Consider the following 22,074-nt stretch of genomic DNA (forward strand, 5'->3'; position numbering starts at 1 on the left):
ACATTAGTTTGGGATTGCAATTTATCAAATTTCTTTCAGTTTACTACCTTATTATGTCGATGAATTTCAAAGTCAAAGAATCATAATCGTTAAAATAACCTCTTCATAATATAATATATGACATTTCTATGTTTTGACGTCTGCTATTCTCTCTCATCTTTTTCCACTACTTGCGCAGTAACCTATTTTGCGTTTCTGCACTAACTACATTTCTATATTACTACTTCCCCCATTGTCCTCATCTACCAAGCCATCCCCACTACCCGAGTTATCCCTCCTGTCTCTAGTCTTCTTGGAACGAGCTTATACGTCACGAACTAACAACATTTTGATAGATGTGTCACGATTTTTAAAAACGCCGTCAAACCGGAAGGAAAGCATTGAAGCATCAGGGTGTACATGTGAATGCACCCTAAGGCTAAAAAGTATAAAAACCGGAAGTTTACACGTTTACCTTCAAATGCTGTGATTTGCGTTGAATAATGAGTGAGAGAATGACAGATATATACTTCTAACCTCGTTCCACTCATTGCTCAACGTATTATGCGCAGCGATCAAACCCTTGTGAACAGAGCCTAAATGCTCAAGCGTTGCCTGCTCAGTGCGAATTCAACAAATTCATATTTCATGCCCGGTCTAATTTTCGCTTTTTCGCTTGTGAGTGTTGATATGTCGGTAGTAGGTTCTTAAATTATAAAAATGGAAATGCTTTTTGAAATATGTTTTTTAAAATAAATATCCAAGCATTCTAAATTGAATTATAGCTAGTGATATTATCTGTAGATATTTATATTTGTATAGTGAATTAATAAATTTCTGTTTCGATGCAATAAACAGAATATTAAACGAACAAAGCTGAACCTCTTGAGATGAAGGAATCTTTTAAAAAGGCATGCGTCAAGTAGGTTAAATCTTAAATGACATTGTTATTCTTTTAAATGTGTATAATTGTTTTTTTCTGCACTGAGCATGTTATTAAATTGAGTAAGTTACTTTATTATTTTTCTCTAAATATTTCGCTTTAATCATTTTTCTTCTAAACTTAATAATTTAATTTCAAACTTATAGCCTTAGTTTCTGATTTGTTTAAAAACTATAGTATGACTAGTGAACAATTATTTATTTATTGTGTGTAAAGTTTCATTGAAACAAGTATCAACAAAAAAAAAAATCTATTCCAATACAGTAGGTTGAATTTATTTTATTCATTTTATTCGAATTCAAGGATTTGACATTTTAGTGAAAAGAAAGTTGATTTTCTATTAATTTTTTTTTAAAAAATGAAAACGTGAAGAATTGTTTCGAAATTAATTTAAAATGATTTATTCCTTGTTTCTTTAATTACTGTTGATATTAAGTAAAGTTTACATTTCTGAAATAAGTTTGAGTTGAAATCATTTATTGCCTTATTTCAGTGATTAGATTTAAGTGCACAATAAGCTATTAAATATTAATTAAAATTCGTTTTCAATTTCAAAATCACTGTTAATAGTTGGTAAAATTTGTAAATAGAGATAGTTGAGGAATTTCTATTAAATATTAAAATATTTATACCTAGGTACATATATTTATAAGTGAATGTCAAGACAACTTAAATAATCACACAGTTCGAGATATTTCATTGTCAAAGAGCTTCCAGTCAATTTTTGTAAGATTTATATTTTTACATTGTTGTTGTTTTTATAATTTAATTTTCTGATTTGAAATGTGAAACAGTTTTTTTTGTAATTTATTTATTTTTGTGACAAGTCAATAATATTTTTTAAATTCTATTTGTTTCTTAACTTATTGTAATTTTGTCTGTTTTGCCAGTTGATTCAAATTTCATTTTAATTATTTCAACTGTCAGATACTTAATCGTAAAGAAATTCATGCGATAAATTTATCAGACATTTCTCGGGAAGTGAATCAAGTGAAAAGTGAAATAATAGAAAAAGATTTTCATAATTTTAATTTGTCAATAATAATTTTTTGATACAAAATTTTCAGTTTCTTCTGAAAAAAGAATTTTTTATTTATTTATATATTCATTTTTTTTTGCTTTGTCCCAACAATATTTTAAAATTATAAACAAAAATTATGCAAATTTTTTTCATTATTTCAAAAAAAATTGTACCTAATTGAAAAATCAGAAGTCGTGATAGGGCAAATTCATTATTAAAGGGCAATAATGTTTATAAATATTTAATTTTAAGGAAGAATTAATGAACTTGAGAAATTAACGCGAGACATTATTTTTTATACACTAATCTCCTAGAATGAGGAATGTAAATAATTGAATAATTTATCCAATTCGATCGTTGATGTGCTAAAAAAATGCAATTTTTATATCTTTTGCTAACTTTTATTGTTTATTTTATCATTTGATAAATTTCCTGATAAGGAAATCATTTAGACTTCGAAACAGAGCAAATTTCTATTACAAGACCATTTATCCGAACGTATGCCTTATTAATTTCGTGCAATTCAATTTTTATTTAATTTTTACTTTAAATAACAGTAAAAGTGAAATTGAAACAAAAATATTTACAAATTCACTGGTCAATTTTATAAATTTGTAAAATACTGCGTGAATATCAGGAGAATTTTCTTCTTCAATGAAATAATAAAGTTGATGATTTAATTTATTTAAAGTATTATTATCTGACAGATTTCTAAGCTATTTACTTGAACCAATTTTATATATATTTTCTCGAGAAAGATAAATTAATTTTTTCTTAATATTATTAACTATATACATATATATATTAATCTACGTATTCTTTCATTCATTCTGTCCACAGTTTGAACTTATAGTTTCTGCGTATGCTTTTGTTTTTTTTTTTCTTTAAAAAATATTGTTAATTGTTTTAATAAAATTCAAAGTTTTTTTAAAACTAAAGGAAAAAAATGTTTATAACTAAATTATAATGTATATAATAAAATTAGAAAATTTCATTGAAAATGAAACTGAAAATTTTTGAATTTTTACAAAATAAGGAAAAAAATTTTATTGAAAAAAATGTTCTGTTAAATTTATTTACGAATATCTTTAATTGTAAAATTATTCAAAAACAATTATTTCTTTTTTAAACATTGTAAATATTTAATTATTATTATTTTTCCATAGGAATTAAGATTTTGAAAAATTTCAAATTCAAATCTTTTTGAAATTAATCAACTTTAAAAATATTGTTATAAAACATAAAGATAACGATTACTCCGAGTCTTCGACTCGGAGTAATCGATTTCTTTATGTTTTATAATAATTAAAGAGTATCGAGTGCTATAATCATTATTTTATATTTTAAGAATACTGGAACTTCTTAAAAATTATTTTCATATTCTTTTTTTATCTAAAATTTGAACTAAAATTAATTTTTAAATCAATTTTCATTAGAAAATTCTACGATAATTTAATTATTTAAATAGAAAAATAAATTTGTATTGAATAATTGAATGTTTCTTCAAATTTAATTCTTATAAAGAATTTTATAAACAAATTTTTAAATAATTGTATTCTTTTGACGAGTTTTAATAAAATTTTTTAGTATAGTTACATTTTTCAAGGAATTCGATTAAAATTGCATTAAAACTAATTAAAATTCTGCGATGAGTTTTATTATTTCCGAAAATAATAAAATTGAATTATTGAGAAAAAACTTATAAAAAATTTTGTAAATATTTGAATTCCTGTGAAATTTTTATTATTTGTGAAAATAATTAAATGTTTTCGTACAATTTTATTAAAATTATTTTTAAATAATTGAATTCTTTTGGGTAATTTTATTAAAACAGTAAATATTGAATGTCATATTGAAATGAGGAAAATTTTTTTAAATAATTAAAATTTTGACAAGAATTTTATTAAATTTTTTGAAAATAATTGAATTTTGAAGAAGAATTTTTTTATTTATAAAGATAATAATTGGGATTTTTGTAAATGATAATTTTTTGTAAATTTTGAACATAATTGAATTTTTGCAAAGAATTTTATTACTTTTAAAAATAATTGAATTGTCGCAAAGAAATTTATAAAAAATTTGTAAATAATTGAATTTCTGGAAAATTTTTATTATTTATGAAAGTAATTAAATGTTTGTGTGTAAATTTATCAAATTTTTTTTTTAAATAATTGAAGTTTTTTGGAAAATTCTTGAAAATAATTGAATTTTGGAGAAGAGTTTTATTATTTCTAAAGAAAATTGAAATTTTGAAGAGAATTTTTTTAAATGTTGAACATAATCTAAAATTTTAACTGAAATTAATTTTGAAATCAATTTTTATTAGAAAATTCTACAAGAATTTAATTATTTGAATACAAAAATTAATAGTTAAATGTTTCTTAAGATTGAATTCCGATAAAGAAATATATGATTAAATTTTTAAATAATTGAATTTTTGTGTCAATTTTTAATAAAATTTTAAAAAATAATTACATTTTTTGTGGAATTTGATTTAAATTGTATTAAAAGTAATTGAAATTTTAAAATGAGTTTTACTATTTATGAAAAAAATTGAATTATTGAGAAGAAACTTATAAAAAATTTGTAAATATTTGAATTCCTGGGAAATTTTTATTATTTATGAAAATAATTAAATGTTTGCGTACAATTTTATTAAAATTGTTTTTAAATTAATTGAATTCTTTTGGGTAATTTCATTAAAACAGTAAATATTGAAAGTCATTGAAATGAGGAAAATTTTTGAAAATAATTGAATTTTGAAGAAGAATTTTTTTATTCATAAAGATAATAATTGGGGTGAATTTTTGCAATCATTTGTAACTTCTTCAAAATTCAATTTTTTTAGTGTTTTTAACTAAAATTCTTAATTATAAATCCATTATTTTTAATAATTAATTAATTACATATTGACAAATTTAACTAATTTTAGAAGATTTTGAATTATTAAAATTTTTCAAAAATCTAAGTTTATTAAAATTTTTAATTAAATTCATTCAACATTGAAGTTTTATAAAATTTTAAATTGAAACCGTTTGAAGTTAATTTATTTATGAAAATTGTAAACGCAACTCTTTTAAAATTGAATTAATTTCGAAATATTCAAGTAAAATTATTCATTAAATAATTTATTTATTTTATGATAGTTGTTCAAGATTTAAGTTATTTAAAAAGAAATTTTTGTCAGAAATTGAAAAAACTGAAGGGTTTGTATTAGAATTCGTGGTAATTTTATAGTTTATGAGTCATACAAAAAAGACACAAAAATGCAGAATTTTTTTATGAATTCTAAAAATTTTATTTTTTTCAGTATTTTTAATAAAAATTCCTGACTTTTCCCTGAATTCCCTATGTCAGTATATATGATTATCATAATTATAATAATATTAAAATTTTATATTCCAATTCATGTTTTATTTTTATAAAAAATAAATTTGAATTAAAAATTTTTACGTTCTATTATTTTTAAAATTACTAATTTTATTTTGAAAAAAAGTGAGTGAGAAATCAGAATTGTTTGCTAGTTTGGTTTTTAATTATCGATGAGTAAAATGATGGGGGAATATAAAACGAAGAGTGTTTGCAATAATAAATTTTTGTTTCTGTTTTAGTAGAGCTGGAATGATAATGCAACGTTTTCGTCAGTATGCTCGATAAGAGGCGGTTACCTGCCTTTGGATCTTCATCATGTTACTTTATCTTTGTACTCGCTCTCACCTTCACTGGATGCGCTTTCTTCTGGTGTCGCAGCGCTTACCAAGTTTTCATTGTGTTGCCGGCTAATGTAATGACAACACCAACTTATGTATTAGTCCCTCCAGGAAACAGTACCGAATACTCACATTCGTTTAAAGTAAGCGAACTTTCTAATGGCGATGAAAATACGCTTATTGATTTAAAAAATTTTAAATTTCTTTTAAATCACGATATGTGTAACAAGACACAACCACTTCTTTTAATGATGGTTCATTCTGCTCCGAAAAATTTCGATAAGAGAAATGTCATTCGCGAAACATGGGGTCGAGCTTCATCATCATCATCATCATCGGTAACAACAATTTTCCTTGTTGGATGGTCTGAGGAATATCAAGCAGAGCTTGAAACAGAAGATCTCAAGTATGGTGATTTAATACAAGGGAATTTTCTTGATGCCTATAGGAATATGACTTATAAACACGTCATGGCTCTAAAATGGGCCACATATCATTGTCCGAGTGAGTAGTATTCAATTTTTATTTTTTACGCCATTTTTTAGCCATTTGGTTCCAAAAGTCAGGCCTCGGACATTATCACATTTTCGACTTTTTTCAACTATTTTAAAAAAATGCGACTTTTTCGACTTTTCTTCCGAATATTGCAATAATTTTTAGTATAAAATGCAACTTATTTTCGAAATTTACAATTGAAAAGAGTTTCAATAAATATTGAAATTTTGTCAAATTTAATTGAAAATAATTGATTTTTTTTAAAGTGTTTTATCCAAATTTTTTGAAAATCAACATTTGAAGAATATTAATTGCAAACTAGCCAAACTATCCGCGCGCAAGCGCGCGGGAATGTTGTATGGGGCTGCTTATTTTAAACAATTTAAAAAATTTTAAAGAAATAATTATTATAACCTAACAAAGAGATTTAACTAAATAAAATTCAAATAATTTCACTCAATGGTCTCAATTTAAATAGAATTTACATTACTAGACTTAAACTATGGCTAGAACAATTACAATTAGTATCTGGGTCATCTTTTGCATTGCTTATTTTATAAAGCCATTTTAAATTAAATACTTTTTAAAGAAATAATAGTTATTACACACTGAAAAAAGTTTTACTTGAAATAGCGATAAGTTTCTCTAGAATAACGAAACTATTAATTGAAGCACTGAATAATTTCGCTACTAAAGTGAAATCTGTAGTTCATCCAGCTAAATATTTTTTGCCGTGCATAACGAAAAAAGAATTAAATTAACATCAGATTTTCTACATTCAAAAAAAAACGAATTCAAATAGAAATTAATCATTTTACAACTTAACCAAATTCACCCCAGAAATCACTGAATTCGATAATTTAGAAGAAAGTCAGACAAAAGCAGGGTTCCTACAGAATCTGGAAATCAGGGAAATCATGGAAAAGGCCTGTAATTTTTAAAAAATTCTAAATTTTTTCAGTTTTCCATTTTTTCTCTTGAATAAAAATTCAAATAATAATAAAGCTAAATGGTATAAAAGAGAAAAAAATTGTTGAATTTTAAGAAATTCAATTTTTCAGATTTTTGATAATTTATAATAATTTTTTATTTTTTTTCCAAAGAGTCGAGACAATTTAATAAGTAAAGTATTTTCCAAAAGCACAAAAATAATGAAGCTAAATCCCATAAAAGAGAAGAAAAAATGTTGAATTTTAAGAAAATCGGATTTTTGAATTTTTTCGAATTTTTGATAATTTTAGATTTTTTACCAAAGAGTCGAGACTATTGAATAAGTAAAGTATTTTCCAAAAGCACAAAAATAATGAAGCTAAATCCCATAAAAGAGAAGAAAAAATGTTGAATTTTAAGAAAATCGAATTTTTGAATTTTTTCGAATTTTTGATAATTTTAGATTTTTTACCAAAGAGTCGAGACAATTTAATAAGTAAAGTGTTTTCCAAAAGCACAAAAATAATAAAGCTAAATCCTATAAAAGAAAGGAAAAAATGTTGAATTTTAAGAAATTCGGATTTTTGAATTTTTGATAATTTTCTATAATTTCACATTTTTTATCAAAGAGTCGAGACAATTTAATAAGTAAAGTATTTTCCAAAAGCACAAAAATAATTAAGCTAAATCCCATAAAAAAGAGGAAAAAATGTTAAATTTTAAGAAATTCGAATTTTTGAATTTTTGATCATTTTCGATAATTTTAAATTTTTTACCAAAGAGTCGAGACAATTTAATAAGTAAAGTATTTTCCAAAAGCACAAAAATAATGAAGCTAAATCCCATAAAAGAGAGGAAAAAATGTTGAATTTTAAGAAAAACGGATTTTTGAAATTTTTTGAATTTTTGATAATTTTAGATTTTTTACCAAAGAGTCGAGACAATTTAATAAGTAAAGTATTTTCCACATTAAAAAGTTTGACATTAAAAAATATATAAAAAATGCCAATACTTAACCCACAAAATTAAATTTTCAAAACAAACAAATGAATGCAGATAATTTGCTAACGGAAAGGAAACTTACGATTATTATAATGTATGTATATGTATATGTATATTTCTATTTTCTATCAAAACGTATAAAAAACAAAAGAATAACTATAACTAACTTCAAGTGTGGACAGAGATCCGGAAATCTGGAATCACGACGATTATTATATATAATAATTTTGAAAATAATTGAAATTAAATTCCTCGGAAGAATTTAATTTTTAAAAAAAATTTTAATATATTTCGAATAAATTTAATTATTTTCTAAAATCTTAATAAATCCTTCGAAACAATTCAATTATTTTTATAAATGGAAAAATTCTTCGCAAGAATTCAATTATTTTTTAAAAATAGTCAAATTCATTGCAGGAATTCAATTATTTTCAAAACATCTTAAAACTTAACTTAAAAATTCCCAGATTAGCTTCACGTACCTTCGCACCGTTTTACCTTTTAACTCCCACATCAAATTCGTCTATTAACGAATTCACAATTATATTCAATTTAATTATAAATTTTAATTAATATTTTAATTATAATATTTAATTTAAATATATTTAAAATTAATCATAGAATTACGCAAAATCTAATGTTGTTTAATCTTTTAAGAAAAAGAAAAATTTATACATATATTCATACTTATATTGTTTAATCTTTTTTTTAAAAAAATATATATATATAGTTACGATTAGATTTACGATTAGATTGTACGACTTCTCGTTACCCATTTATGATCCACTTTGGATCGCGGGATCTTATGTTGTAAATAAATAAATAAATAAATAATTGAATTTCTCGGAAGAATTTAAATATTTTCAAATATTTCTATAAAATTCAATTATTTCCTAAAATTTTAATAATTTCTTCGAAATAATTTAACTATTTTTTATAAATAAATTTTCAAAATTTACAATAAAAAAAGAGTTTCAATAATTGAAATTTTGTCAAATTTAATTGAAAATAATTGATTTTTTTCAAAGTGTTTGATAAAAATTTTTGAAAATAAACTTTAAAAGAATTTTAATTGTAAATTTTGAAAATAATTGATTTCTCAAAAATTTTAATGAAAAATCTTCAAGTGTAAATTTAAAAATGGTAATTAATGAGAATTAGCTTCAAAAAAAATTTTTGAAAAAAATAATTCTTAGAATTTTTTGCATTCTAATTTTTTAAAATTCAATTATTTTCAATATTTTCAAATACAAATTTCCAAAGATTCAAATACATACAAAAAATAATAACATTAAAATTTTTTTACAATTAATTTTAACATTTTAACAACATATGACTTTTTTAAGATTTATTAAAATTTTGGAGAAATCGCGTTTATATTAATAATTAAAATTCTTTAAGAATTCAATTATTTTTTTAATAGAATTTACCAAATTGCAATTATTTGGAAATTTTTCAATTACAATATATAATTAAAAAACTTATCTTTCATAAATTATTTTTAAAATATTTTTGAAAAATTAATGTTAAGAATTTTTTTATTATAATTTTTTGAAAATTAATTAATAACTTAAAAAACATGGACAGTTAGAATCTTTATAAAGAACTGAATTTTTTTATTTAAATAATAAATCTGTTTATATTGTGGTCTATAGATCACAATATGAACAGATTTATTTGACAAAAATTAAGGTTCTGAAAACATTCTAAGTTGTATTTAAATAATTGAATTCTCTAAGAACTTTCGGAAAATTATTAAAAATAATTGATTTCGAGAAGAAGTTTGATAAAAAATTGTAGAAAATAATTGAATTTTAAGAGAATTAAAGATGTAATTTTTAGAAGTTATTAAATTTCAGAAGGTTTTAAATAGAAATTTAATTTAATTTAAGTATTTAAATATTTATTTAACGAAATTATTCAAGTTTTAAATAATTAAATTTAGAAATCAGTGAAATATCAGAAGAGTACAAAATAAAATTTTTCTGACGACACTGAATTAAATAAACGACTTTTTCGACTTTTTTTCTATTTTAAATCGACTGAAGCTTCGGTTAAATTTATAAAAAAACGAGATAGTGTCAAAAAATTGCATTTTCAACACTATTTGAAATGCAGACTTCGCACTCGATAATTAATTTTAAAAAAGTAGCAGAAAGTAGCTTTCAATCTTAAAAAAGTAGTAAAAAAGTATCTATTGAAAAATTAAACTTGACGATACAAAAAATCGTTTTAGAAACTTCATAAAACTGACAAAAATTCCATTCTATATTTTATTTTTCTGACTATTTTCTAATTTTCATCAAAAATATGTACTTCTTTCTAATTCTGCTAATAAATAATTGAATTCCTGCAACGAATTTTATTATTCATCAAAGAATTTCAATATTTATAAAAATAATTGCGAAAAGTTTATAAAAATAATTAAATTTTACAAACAATTCTATTAAAATTTTAAATTTTTATTAAAATTTTTTGCAAATAATTGATTTCTTAAAAAGCATTTTATTATTTATGAAAATAATTGAATTCTTGTGAACGATTTTATTAGAATTTTTTTAAATAATTGAATTTTCAAGAATAATTTTGTTATTTATCTTTAATAATTGATTTCTTTCAAAGAATTATTTTTCTAAATAATTGAATTTGTAGAAAAAATATTTTATTAAAATCTAAAAGAATAATTGAATATTTTTGTAAATATTTGAATTCTTCCAAAGAATAAGAAAAAACATTTTTTTAATATAATTGATATTTTCGAAGAATTGAAATTAAATTTTTGATACAAGAATAATAACATTTTTCAAGTAATTCCTGTAAAATTGTCTTAAAAATAATTGAAATCCTTCTATGAATTTTATTATTCATGAAAATAATTGAATAGTTATTAAAAAGAATATTATTAAAGAATATTATTAAAATTTTCAAAAATATTTGAATTCCTGCAGCGAATTATTATTATTAATGAAAGAATTTAAATATTTATAAAAATAATTTACTTCTTGCGAAGATTTTTACAAAAAATTGTTTAAATAATTGAATTCTGTTTGGAAATTTTATGAAAATAGTTGATATTGAAAATTATTGAATTGCGAAAAGTTTTTAAAAATAATTAAATTTTATAAAGAATTCTATTTAAATGTTTGAAAATAATTTAATGTCTGTGTGGTATTTTAATAAATTTTTTTGAAAATAATTGAATTTTGGAGAAACATTATATTATTTATGAAAATTATTTAATTCTTGCAAACGATTTTATCAGAATTTTTTAAAAATAATTTAATTATGAAAATAATTGAATTTTGCAAAGAATTTTATTAAAATGCCTCAAAATAATTGAATTTTTTGGAATAATCTTGTTATTTATCTTTAATAATTGAATTCTTTCGGAGAATTATTTATGAAAATAATTAATTTCTTAGGAAGAATTTTATTCAAATCTAAAAGAATAATTGAATTATTTTTTTAAAAATTTAATTAATATTCCTTTTTAAATAATTGATTTCCTTCGAACAATTTTATTATAATAATAATAATATATATATATATAATAATTTCTGTAAAAGATATTGTAATTTTTTAAAATATCGTAATTCTTTATAAGAATTTTATAAATATTGTTTTAAATAATTTATTTTTGCGAAATATAATAAATATTATGAAAATTTTATTTTAAATAATTGAATTCTTGTGAAAAATTTTATTTGTGAAAATAATTGAATTTTTCGATTAATTAATTTAAAATAGTATTGAAAATAATTAAAATTCTTCGATGAGTTTTATTATTTATGAAAATAATTGAATTCTTACTTAGAATTTTATCAAAAATGTTTTTAAATAATTGAATTTCCATGAAAAATGTTATTATTAGTGAAAGTAATTGAATTATTTTGAAATTTCGAATTTTTTTTGAAAATACTATTCTAAATTAATTGAATTCCTGTGGAAATTTAGTTATTTATAAAAATAATTGATATGAGGATGAATTTTATCAATTTTTTTTTTTTAAATAATTGAATTCTTTCGCGAAATTTTATGAGAATAGAATTTGGAATATTTTTTGAAAATAATTGAATCGTTTTAAAGAATTTGATTATAATTTTTGAGAATAATTTTAATAGTTTTTTTTATTTCTAGTAATAGCGAATTTAAAGTAAATTCTCGAAAAAAACAGAAATAGTAGCTTTTAGTGGGTAAAATCTAAAAAAAGTACCCAAATAGTAGCATAATGTAAAAAAAGTAGTAAATAGTAGGTTTTAGTATATATGAGTGTGAAGCCTTGAAATGCATTAGCATTTTAAGAACAGAATGCGTCGAATTATAAATTCCAATGAAGTAGACGAATGACATACAAATAAATAGAACGATTATTATAATTGACCATTGTTATCTTGCAGGTGCCAAATACATATTAAAATTGGATGATGATGTATTCGTGCATATCACTGCAGTGTTGGACTTCTTGAAGCATCATTTGTCTCCATGGGGCGCGAGACGTCTCATGATTTGTGATCCAATTAACGCGAAAGTGAAAAGATCGTACCGATCAAAATGGCGAGTATCTCCTCGAGAGTACCCTGGAAGACATTACCCCCTTTATTGCGCTGGATGGGGTATTTTTTACTCTCCTGATACTGCGTTTCTATTATACCGCGAAGCTCAAAAAGAACCTTATTTTTGGATAGATGATGTGCATATCACTGGAACCATAGCTAGGAAAGTTAATTTAACTCAAGTGTCACTACACTCACTTGTACTGTCGAAACAAGAGAAAAATGACATTCTTCAAAATTCTGCTTGTTCTAAAAATTTTTTGTTTGGATCGCCGGATTTAACGGCAGAAGAAATAAGAGCTCTGCATAGTATTGTTTCCCGTGGCTCAATTTTAAGTGATCATAAATTTGTAAACTAATAAATTAATACTTTAGTGAAAATACTCTTACCTAATAAATTTAAGTAGTTCTTTTTGTTGATTTTACATATTCTTGTTTTTTCTTTGTTTATTCATATATTCATTCACCTTTGACAGTGTCTTGGTATTTTACTTCTGTTCAAACATCAGATGTTAGGGGTCGTCTATAAACTACGTAGCTCCATTTTTTTTTTTTTTTTTTTTTTTTTTTTTGAAATTTAACAACATATTAAAAATAATTGTAATTTTGCATTCAGTTTTTTATTTTTCAAAAATCCAAAATTTTTAAAAATTTCTAATCAAATTAATTGAAAATTGAAATTTTATAAAGTCTCATATTAAAAATTTTTGAAGGTCGTCTATTTATGAAAATTATAAACGCAACTCTTTAAAAATTAATTAAGTAAAATTATTCATTAAATTATTTTTAAACAGTAATTTTATGATAGTTCTTAAAGAATGAAGTTATTTAAAGATAAATTATTGTCAGAAATTCCAGGGTTTCCAGGTTGCGTGGCAATCCTGTTCTTTTCTTTCACCAAAAGTTATAGATCTTATTAAAGTAGATTAAAAAAAAAAGAAATAAGGAATAAGCAAACTAGTTTTAATACTAGGGAAAAATAATGTATTTCATCTAGTAATGAAGAAAAGGGAAGTATAACAGTTTCTTTTGGAATGTGTAACGTGTTTTGGAAATTGTGTTACATTTTCAAATATAATAATACAAGTAAAAAAGTTGTATACCTTAAATGATAAAATAATTATGATGTACAATTTGTATGATATAAATGAAATAGATCATAGGTTTAGCGCCAAATAAAACTCTGGGCAAACTATGTGATCAAAGATATCTAATCTTTAGGTTAGATAAACATCAGTTAATGTTAATATTGGAAGTTAGTACAATACTAAGTTTTTCCTGGACCCGAAGCCCGTTGATCTTCCATGCGTCCCGCTTGAAGCCTTTGAATTAGAGCGAAAAGGTCTTCCTCGGGAACTGTGGCACCTGCTTGAACATTCTCATTTGTTCTTTGGTTCTCGGCGTCTTCAGGATCTTGTAGATTCGCAGACATTGGTAATATGCTGCGCTGATCATCTATTCGCGAATCTTGCTGCATAACAAATCAAAATCATCAAAATTTAAAGCAAAGAGAGCTTCTTATTTCTTAATATTAATAGAAATATAGAAATAGGGGACTAAAAATTAAAAAATAGGGGACTTTTTGGGGACCATAAAAATTGGTCAAATAAAGATAAAAATATCATTTATTTATTCAGGGTTGACACAAAAATTTAACTTTATTTTTCCCTGACTTTTCCCTGATTTCCAAACACAACTTTAACTTTTTCCCTGACCCTCAAGAATATTCTGTTTCACTCTAAAAATTATTAGATAGTCAAAAAAATGTTCTATTACATTTATTTACAAATTTCTTCAAAAGTAAAATTATTCGAAAACATCAATAGTTTTATTTAAAATAAAAATTTAATCATTTTTTTTCATTGGAATTAAGATGTTCAAAAATTTTAAATTCAAAACCTTTTCAAATTGAACAACTCATAAGAATATTATTATAAAACATAAAGAAATGGATCACTCCGAGTCTTCGACTCGGAGTAATCCATTTCTTTATATTTATAATAATTAAAGATGACCGACTGACAAAATCATTATTTTATTATTACAAGAATATTATTACTGTAATTTCTTCAAAATTATTTGTATCATTTCAATTCAATTAACATTTTCTAGAATTTTTAACTGAAATTCTACTTTAAATCAATAACATCAATTATTATTCAATTAAACTTTTTCAAAAAAAATTAATTCTACACAATTGTTAGTTAAAAGTACGAAAAACAATAATTTAATTCTACGAGAAATCAATTATTTAAATACAAAAATAAATAATATCGAATGTTTCTTAAATTTTAATTTTTACGAAGAATTATATTACCAACTTTTGAAAATATTTAATTTCTTTAAAGAAATTTAATTCAAATTTTAATGAATTTTTTTTTTTAAAGAATTTTATTACAATTTTTGAAAATAATTGAAAACATTTTGAAAAATTTTATTAAATTTTTTAAAAATAATTGAATTCCTCAGAAAAATTTAAATAATAATTTTTGAAAACAAATGGATTCTTGAGAAGAATTTTATTAAAATTTTTGAAAATAATTGACTTCTTGAGAAGAATTTTTCAAAAATTTTTGCCAATAATTTAATTCTTGAGAAGAATTTCTCTATCTATTTATAAATATAATTTAATTCTTGACGCAAATTTTTAAAAAATTATGAAAATAATTTAATTTCTACAAAGTATTTTATTACTTTTCAAAAGAATTGAATTCTTGTAATGAATTTTAATATTTATCAAAATAATTGAATTTTGGAAAAGAATTTTATTAAAATTCCTTAAAATAATTGATTTTATGAGAAGAATTTATGCGATTTTGTTGTTTCTCAAGTTAATTGAATTCTTTTGCAAAATTAATTAAAAATTTTAGAAAATAATTAATTTTTTGCGAGGAATTAAATGTTATTTATAAAAATATTTGAATTATTGCAACGAATTTTATTGTCTTATTGAATAATTGAATATTCCTAAAAATTGACTTCTTTTCTCAAGTTTTAATAAAATTTTTAAGAATAATTGCATTTTCCCAGGAATTTATTTAAAATTGTATTAAAAATATTTGAAATTTTGCGATGAAAATAATTGAATTTGTAAATGAAATTTTATTATTTATGAAAATAATTGAATCTTTTCGTAGAATTGTATTAAAAAGTTTTTTCTATAATTAAATCTGTTGATAAATTTTATGAAAATAATAAATATTGAAAATTATTGAATTGCAAAAAAACTTTTGTGAAATAACTAGAATTTCCAAAGAATTTTATTTAAATTTTTGAAAATAATTGAATTTTTGGCGAGAAATTTTGCTATTTATAAAAATAATTGAATTCTTGACGAGATATTCATTAAAATTGATAAAAATAATTGCATTCGTGCAAAGTATTTTATTAAATTATGTTTAAATAATTGAAATAATTTTGTCAAGAATTTAAGTAAAATTTTTAAAAATAATTGAATTCTTGAGAAGAATTTTGATATTTATCAAAATAATTGAATTTTGGAAAAGAATTTAATTAAAAATCCTTAAAATAATTGATTTTATGGGGAGAATTTTGTTGGTTATCAAGATAATTGAATTCTTTTGCAGAATTACTAAAAATTAATGAAAATAATTGATTTCCTGCGACGAAAAAAATAGGTCAAATTTTGAAAATAGGGTACGTTTAGGGGCCAAAATTAAAAAAAAGGGGACTTTTAGGGAAATAGGGGACAGACTGTGAAACCTGTGAGTATAAATCCGATTTTTAAAAATTCAAAATAGTGGAATGATTCACTTATTAATTCTAATGTAAATTAGTTGATAATAACCTGACAGCGTACAAGCATTTCAATAAATGAGTCATCATTATCTTGTGGAGAATGCATTTTTGATTGATTGGCACTGTTGGCGTTTAGGCCAGGTAAAAATGGAAGCACTACTCGTTGTTCATCCATTCGTTTACTCTGCATACCTGCTATTAATTCCAGTAAATCATCCTCGTCTCTGTAACAGATTCGTTTTTTTAAAAGAAAGTTTTCAACTAGAACTAGAAAAATAAATTTATTATTATTATTATTTATTTATTATTATTAAATTTATTTATTTACTTTCTATAATTATAAAAATAAATTTAGTTGATTTTGGTTCAAAGATTAAATTTTGACTTATTGGAAAGTGCAGAAAAGAAAATTTTTTATTATTGCTGAGAAAAGAATGAAACAAATCTTGATCTTTCTTTAATTTTGACTATTGGGTAGAAAATAATATTTATTATTTTTATCATAAAATACTGACTTTTTATTCTCCTTAGCAGTAACTTTAATATTTGGCTTTATATTTGTACGAAGAGCACAGCGTTGGTCATCCATTCTACCAGACTGAAATCGGGAGAGTAGTTCGAAGAAGTTATTTTCATCTTCCTCCTGTGAGGGTTGGGGCGCAATTCCGGCTCTTGCTGGTGGAGGACATTCGCTTATTTCCCTTTTCTTTCCTTCAGGTGTTAACTAAAAATAGAAAAACCATAAACTTTTTTGATACTTTGATTTCAAAGGTAAATATTTTTTAAAATGCTGTAACTAGCAGACAGTTATCAGCACACTCTTTGATGTTGGTATTAAAGAAAAAAATAAACTTTAAAATTTGATTTATAAAATTAAGTTGGTATTAGTGTCAGCTTCACATGGATGGTGTTAGCGAATTGGTTCTTATGCTTACCTTGATAAGATGAAGATTGTCCATGCTTTCCCTACGAAGTCTATATCTTCCCGGAGACGAAGCAGCAATATTGGTAACAGCTGCCTTAATAGATTGTGTTTTGCCTTTCTCATCCTTTGGAATAATTTTATCGATGCCGAGAATTTTCTGAAGATCCTCCACATTCATTTGAGCTGTGGCCTGTCCCATTTCGTCTCCCAATTCTTTGGAAAGATTCAAGTGCTGATTGGCAAAATGAAGAGCCTTCTCATGATTCCCCATCGCCGAGTAAGCGTTTCCCAATGACCAGCAAGCTCGACCCTCGCCGACTCTATCCTTCAATTGTTGAGCAATCTCAAGATGACGAAGATGATATTCGACGGCTGTTGGATAATCACGAAGCAATGTATACGTATTCCCCAGTGAGTCGCATGCTTGTGCCTCAACAGCTCGATCTCCTAATTCCTTCGCCAAAACTAAAGTTCGTTTATAATGCTGAGCAGCTTTTTCAAATTCCCCTAAAAATATATGGCAATTTCCCAAATTACTATTCGCTCGTCGTTCCGCCGCTTTATCGCCAAATTCACGCGCTATCTTTAATCTTTCGTTGTGATAAAAAATTGCTTGCTGAAAGTCTCCCAATAAATAGAAGGTGTTTCCTAAATTCCCACAAGCTCTTCCCTGGGCTGCAGAGTCACAAAATTCTCTCATCAATTTCAAGTTTTCCTCATAATAAAATACCGCTTGTTGAAGACACTGTCTTACTTCTTCTGAGAATTCACCAGGATTTTGATAACCTATTCTTCCCTGCTTTCCTTTCGCGTGATAAACATTGCCTAGATTGTACAAAGCTCTGCCTTCGCTCATCTTGTCGCCCATTTCCTTGGAAATTGCCAAATGCCTCTTGCAGCATATCATAGCTTCGTCGAATTTTCCCATTACTTTCAGTGTATTCCCAAGATTACCACTCGACTTTGCTTCGCCCAATTTATCGCCCATTGATCTTGCAAGAGTCAAATCAAGTTTGTGATAATTCATTGCTTTCACGTAGTCACCCAGGTAAAAATAGGCATTTCCCAATTGGCTGTAAATAGCACTTAAGGTCCTTAAATCATCAGTACCGGCTTGAATGGCAGCTTGAAAAAACGCCACTCCAGATTTACAATCCCCCGCTTTGCAAAGTCGTTCACCCTCCAGCGCCAATTCCAGACACATATTGCTGTCATTTCCACCTCCATTCTAATTTTAAAAAAACGAACAGTTTTTAACTGAACTTTATTCTATTATCTGTTGTCAACAATTGAACATTACTTATTTCGGTTATTTTTGAAAATAATTCTTACTGAATTCGTTTAAAATTAAAAAAAAAACTAACTGCAAGTTGTTGGTTGCATCACCTCTAAATTTAGAGATAAAGTTTCTAACACATGGTTTTTGATAAAACTTCATAAAATAGAAACCACGTTTCTGCATGAAATAAAAAAATCTTTTGGATTCAGATAACTAAGGACTAACAAAGGTGAAAATATCAACAATTTTATCGATAAAAAAGTAGTAAAATTTCAAAATTATTTCGAAACAAGAAAAGTAACTAAAAATGATGAGATATTCGGCAGTCTGTTAGATGAAGAAAAAATTATTGGTTTCTAGGTTAAAAAACAGAATTTTTCCAGGTTTTTAAAACTACATTTATTTTTTACTAAATTTTAATTTTAATTTAATTTTTAATTTAATTTTTAATTTTAACAAACTCTCTGATTTCCAGACAAAACGACAGGATTTACGAATTTCTTTAATTGTAAAATTTCCCGAAAACATCAATAACTTCGTTTTTAAATGAATATTTAATCATTATTATTTTTTTACAGAAATTAAGATTCTTCTTCTTGGACTCAATTTTTTTTAATAATTTTTGAAAAAGTTCTTTGAGAATTTCCAAATCCTTTTGTTTACAATTTACGTAATTTCGATTATTCTGACATTCTTCAATTAAATATATATTGGAAAATAAAAACTTGAAGAATTAAAGAAAAATTCAATTAAACTTTTTTTAAAAAAATTAATTCTATAGAAAGTACTTAGTTAATCAGAACTAAAGTTAATCAGAAAGTACGAAAAGTTAAAGTTTTCAAAGATTTTAATTATTGAAATCTTTTCAAAATTCAATTATTTCTAAAAATTTACGCTATTAGCTTCCAATATTCAATGATAATGTAAAATTTTAACTGAAATTAATTTTTAAATCAATATTTACAAAAAAAAAAAAAAAATCCACGAGAATTCAATTATTAAAATACAAAAATGAATAATTTATGGAATTAATTGAATATTTCGTAAAATTGAACTCTCAGAAAGAATTTTCTCAACAAATTTTCAAATAATTTATTTCTCTCGACAAATATTAATAAAATTTTTAAAAATAAGTTCATTTTTCGGAAATTTGATTAAAATTTTAATTAAAAATAATTGAATTTCTCCAAAGAATTTTTTAAAAGTTTTTGAAAATAATTGAAATTTTGACAAGAATTTTATTAAAATTTTTGAAAATAATTAAATTCCAGAGGAAAATTTATAAAGATAATTGAAATTTTGACGAGAATTTTTGTAAATTATTGAATACAATTAAATTTCTGCGAAGAATTATATTAATTTTTGAAAATAATTGAATTCTTGAGACGAATTTTATTAAAATGTCTTTTTGAATAATTGAATTCTTTTATGAAATTTTATTGAAATAGTAGACATTGAAAATAATTGAATTTTGACAAATTTTCGAAATTATTTAAATTTCTACGAAGAATTTTATTAAAATTATTTTGAAAAAAAATTGAATTGTTACAAAGAATTTCATTAAAATTTTTGTAAATAATTTAATTTTTTCAAGAAATTTAATTAAAACTTTATAGAAAATAATACTTAAATTCTAATAAATAAATTGTAGCAAAGGTTTTTAAAATAATTGAATTTCTTTGATGAATTTTAATAAAATTTTTAAGAATAATTTCATTTTTCGAGGAATTCCATTAAAATTGTATTAAAAATAATTGAAAGTCTGCGATGAGTTTTATTATTTATGGAAATAATTGAATTCCTGTAAAAAATGTTATTATTTATGAAAATAATTAAATGTTTGCTTAGAATTTTATTCAAATTTTTTTAAATAATTGAATTCTTTTGGACAATTTTATTAAAGTAGTAGATTTATTAAAAATTATTGAATTGCGGAAAGTTTTTTAAAATAATTCAAATTTTTCCATAAATTTTATTAAAATTGTTGAAAATAATTGAATTTCTGCAATCATTTGTAATTGCTTCAAAATTCAGTTTCTTTTAATGTTTTTAATTAAAATTCTTCTATAAATCCATTATTTTTAATAATCAATTAAAAATATTTATTAATGGTTTACATTAATTCTGTCAGTTAAAGACATAAAACTTGAAACGAGCGAAGCAATATATTGCTCCAATTAGGCTCGTTTTTCCACACCCACATATATTTCGAAGCGGTCGAAATAATTCATTTTAATCATAATTTTAATAAATCATTCATTAAATAATTTTTTAAAGGGCGAAATATTTTCAGTGCAATTAAAAAAAATGTTTTCTCCAAAACAATTTTTCCTTAAAAAATTAAATTTTTTAAAAAATAGTATTTTTACTTAAAATAAAGATTTATTTTATGGTTTAAAATACAAATAAGTAAATTAAATCTTGTTTCAAACGTAAGTTTTATTCTGGATAATTTTCGTTAAATACCAAGTTTATTCGTGAAATATTAAATTTTTATTAAAAAAAAAAAAATTTTCTATGCTTGATGTATAAATTATAAGAAACCACGCCTAAAATTATGAACTTATTATATGATTTAAATTTAATTAATAAAATATAAAGTTAAAAAAAGTTGAAGTGGATAAAAATATTATGAATTATCTGAGTGTAAAATTTAATTTTTCAACAAACTAATTAAATTGAATAGTTTCCGTATATTCACAGTTATAAAATTTTAAATTATGATTTACGCAAATTATAAAAAAACTGTTCAAAAATAAATATTTTTGAAATATTCGTTTAAAAATTAAATTAACGGGAATATTGCAAAAAAAAGTATTTTATTATCAAACACTTTCTATATTCACTTACAAAATGTTTTAGTTACTAAAAAAATCCTCGAATGTATTAATTTTACAATACTTAAGATTGATTGTCAGATGTTTTGGATCAATTATTGTAGTCAATATTTAAAAAATATATTTCTCTCGGCAGTGCAATTTTAAGAAAAAAATATTTACCTTCATATTTCAATAATTATAATACGCTACAATATTAAGATGATTTTTTAAAATAATTTTTGTCTAAGAAATAAAAAATACATATTTGACGCACTAAATTTTAATTAATTCTTGTTAAAAATGATTCACTCACTTGTGCATCCGATGACAAATTTTCTGCACTCGCACTCAGCGACATGTTTCTATAATTTTGTAAATAAAAAATAAAAATTCGGAAGCACTTAATGCCACATGTGATTAAATTGCACTGGAAGTATATTGTAAAAATATCCAAAAACAAGAACTATTTATCATATTTTAATTTTTCATCTCAAATTTTTATTAATTGTATACATGATTCCTTGTATCTTTTTTGTTGATGAACTTTACAGACGATCACAACGATCACAACCACTTGCTGAGCAACCATAGAGATGTGACATAATAGTACGGAAGCTCCTAGAGTGAACTTTTACTTCTTTCCATGAAGTATGTAGCAA

At 23.1% G+C, this 22,074-nt stretch overlaps 2 protein-coding genes across 6 annotated transcripts; one reads left to right on the top strand and one right to left on the bottom strand.

The window, feature by feature from the left end:
* Positions 1-643: 643 nt before the first annotated feature.
* On the top strand, positions 644-13,058 carry LOC122501522 (beta-1,3-galactosyltransferase 5). Of its 4 annotated transcripts, none has more exons than XM_043611056.1 (3): positions 644-901; positions 5,555-6,157; positions 12,478-13,058. In XM_043611056.1, the coding sequence occupies exons 2-3, from the start codon at positions 5,590-5,592 to the stop codon at positions 12,990-12,992; spliced, it is 1,083 nt and encodes a 360-aa protein (XP_043466991.1). In that variant the 5' UTR covers positions 644-901; positions 5,555-5,589; the 3' UTR covers positions 12,993-13,058. The 4 variants fall into 4 exon arrangements, with proteins under 4 accessions (XP_043466991.1, XP_043466990.1, XP_043466993.1 ...); XM_043611055.1 differs by having other exon boundaries at positions 645-901; positions 5,558-6,157; XM_043611058.1 differs by lacking the exon at positions 644-901 and adding an exon at positions 1,522-1,648 and having other exon boundaries at positions 5,558-6,157.
* A 542-nt stretch (positions 13,059-13,600) lies between these two features.
* On the bottom strand, positions 13,601-22,014 carry LOC122501520 (G-protein-signaling modulator 2). 2 transcript variants are annotated; one of them, XM_043611048.1, is made up of 5 exons: positions 21,729-22,014; positions 17,328-18,545; positions 16,908-17,116; positions 16,454-16,616; positions 13,601-14,104 (listed from the first exon to the last, which is right to left on the bottom strand). In XM_043611048.1, the coding sequence occupies exons 1-5, from the start codon at positions 21,771-21,773 to the stop codon at positions 13,901-13,903; spliced, it is 1,839 nt and encodes a 612-aa protein (XP_043466983.1). In that variant the 5' UTR covers positions 21,774-22,014; the 3' UTR covers positions 13,601-13,900. The 2 variants fall into 2 exon arrangements, with proteins under 2 accessions (XP_043466983.1, XP_043466982.1); XM_043611047.1 differs by having other exon boundaries at positions 16,442-16,616; positions 21,729-22,013.
* Positions 22,015-22,074: the final 60 nt, after the last annotated feature.

This window comes from Leptopilina heterotoma, unplaced genomic scaffold (genome assembly GCF_015476425.1).
Source record: "Leptopilina heterotoma isolate Lh14 unplaced genomic scaffold, ASM1547642v1 Lhet_21, whole genome shotgun sequence".
NCBI classification, from domain to species: Eukaryota; Metazoa; Arthropoda; class Insecta; order Hymenoptera; family Figitidae; genus Leptopilina; species Leptopilina heterotoma.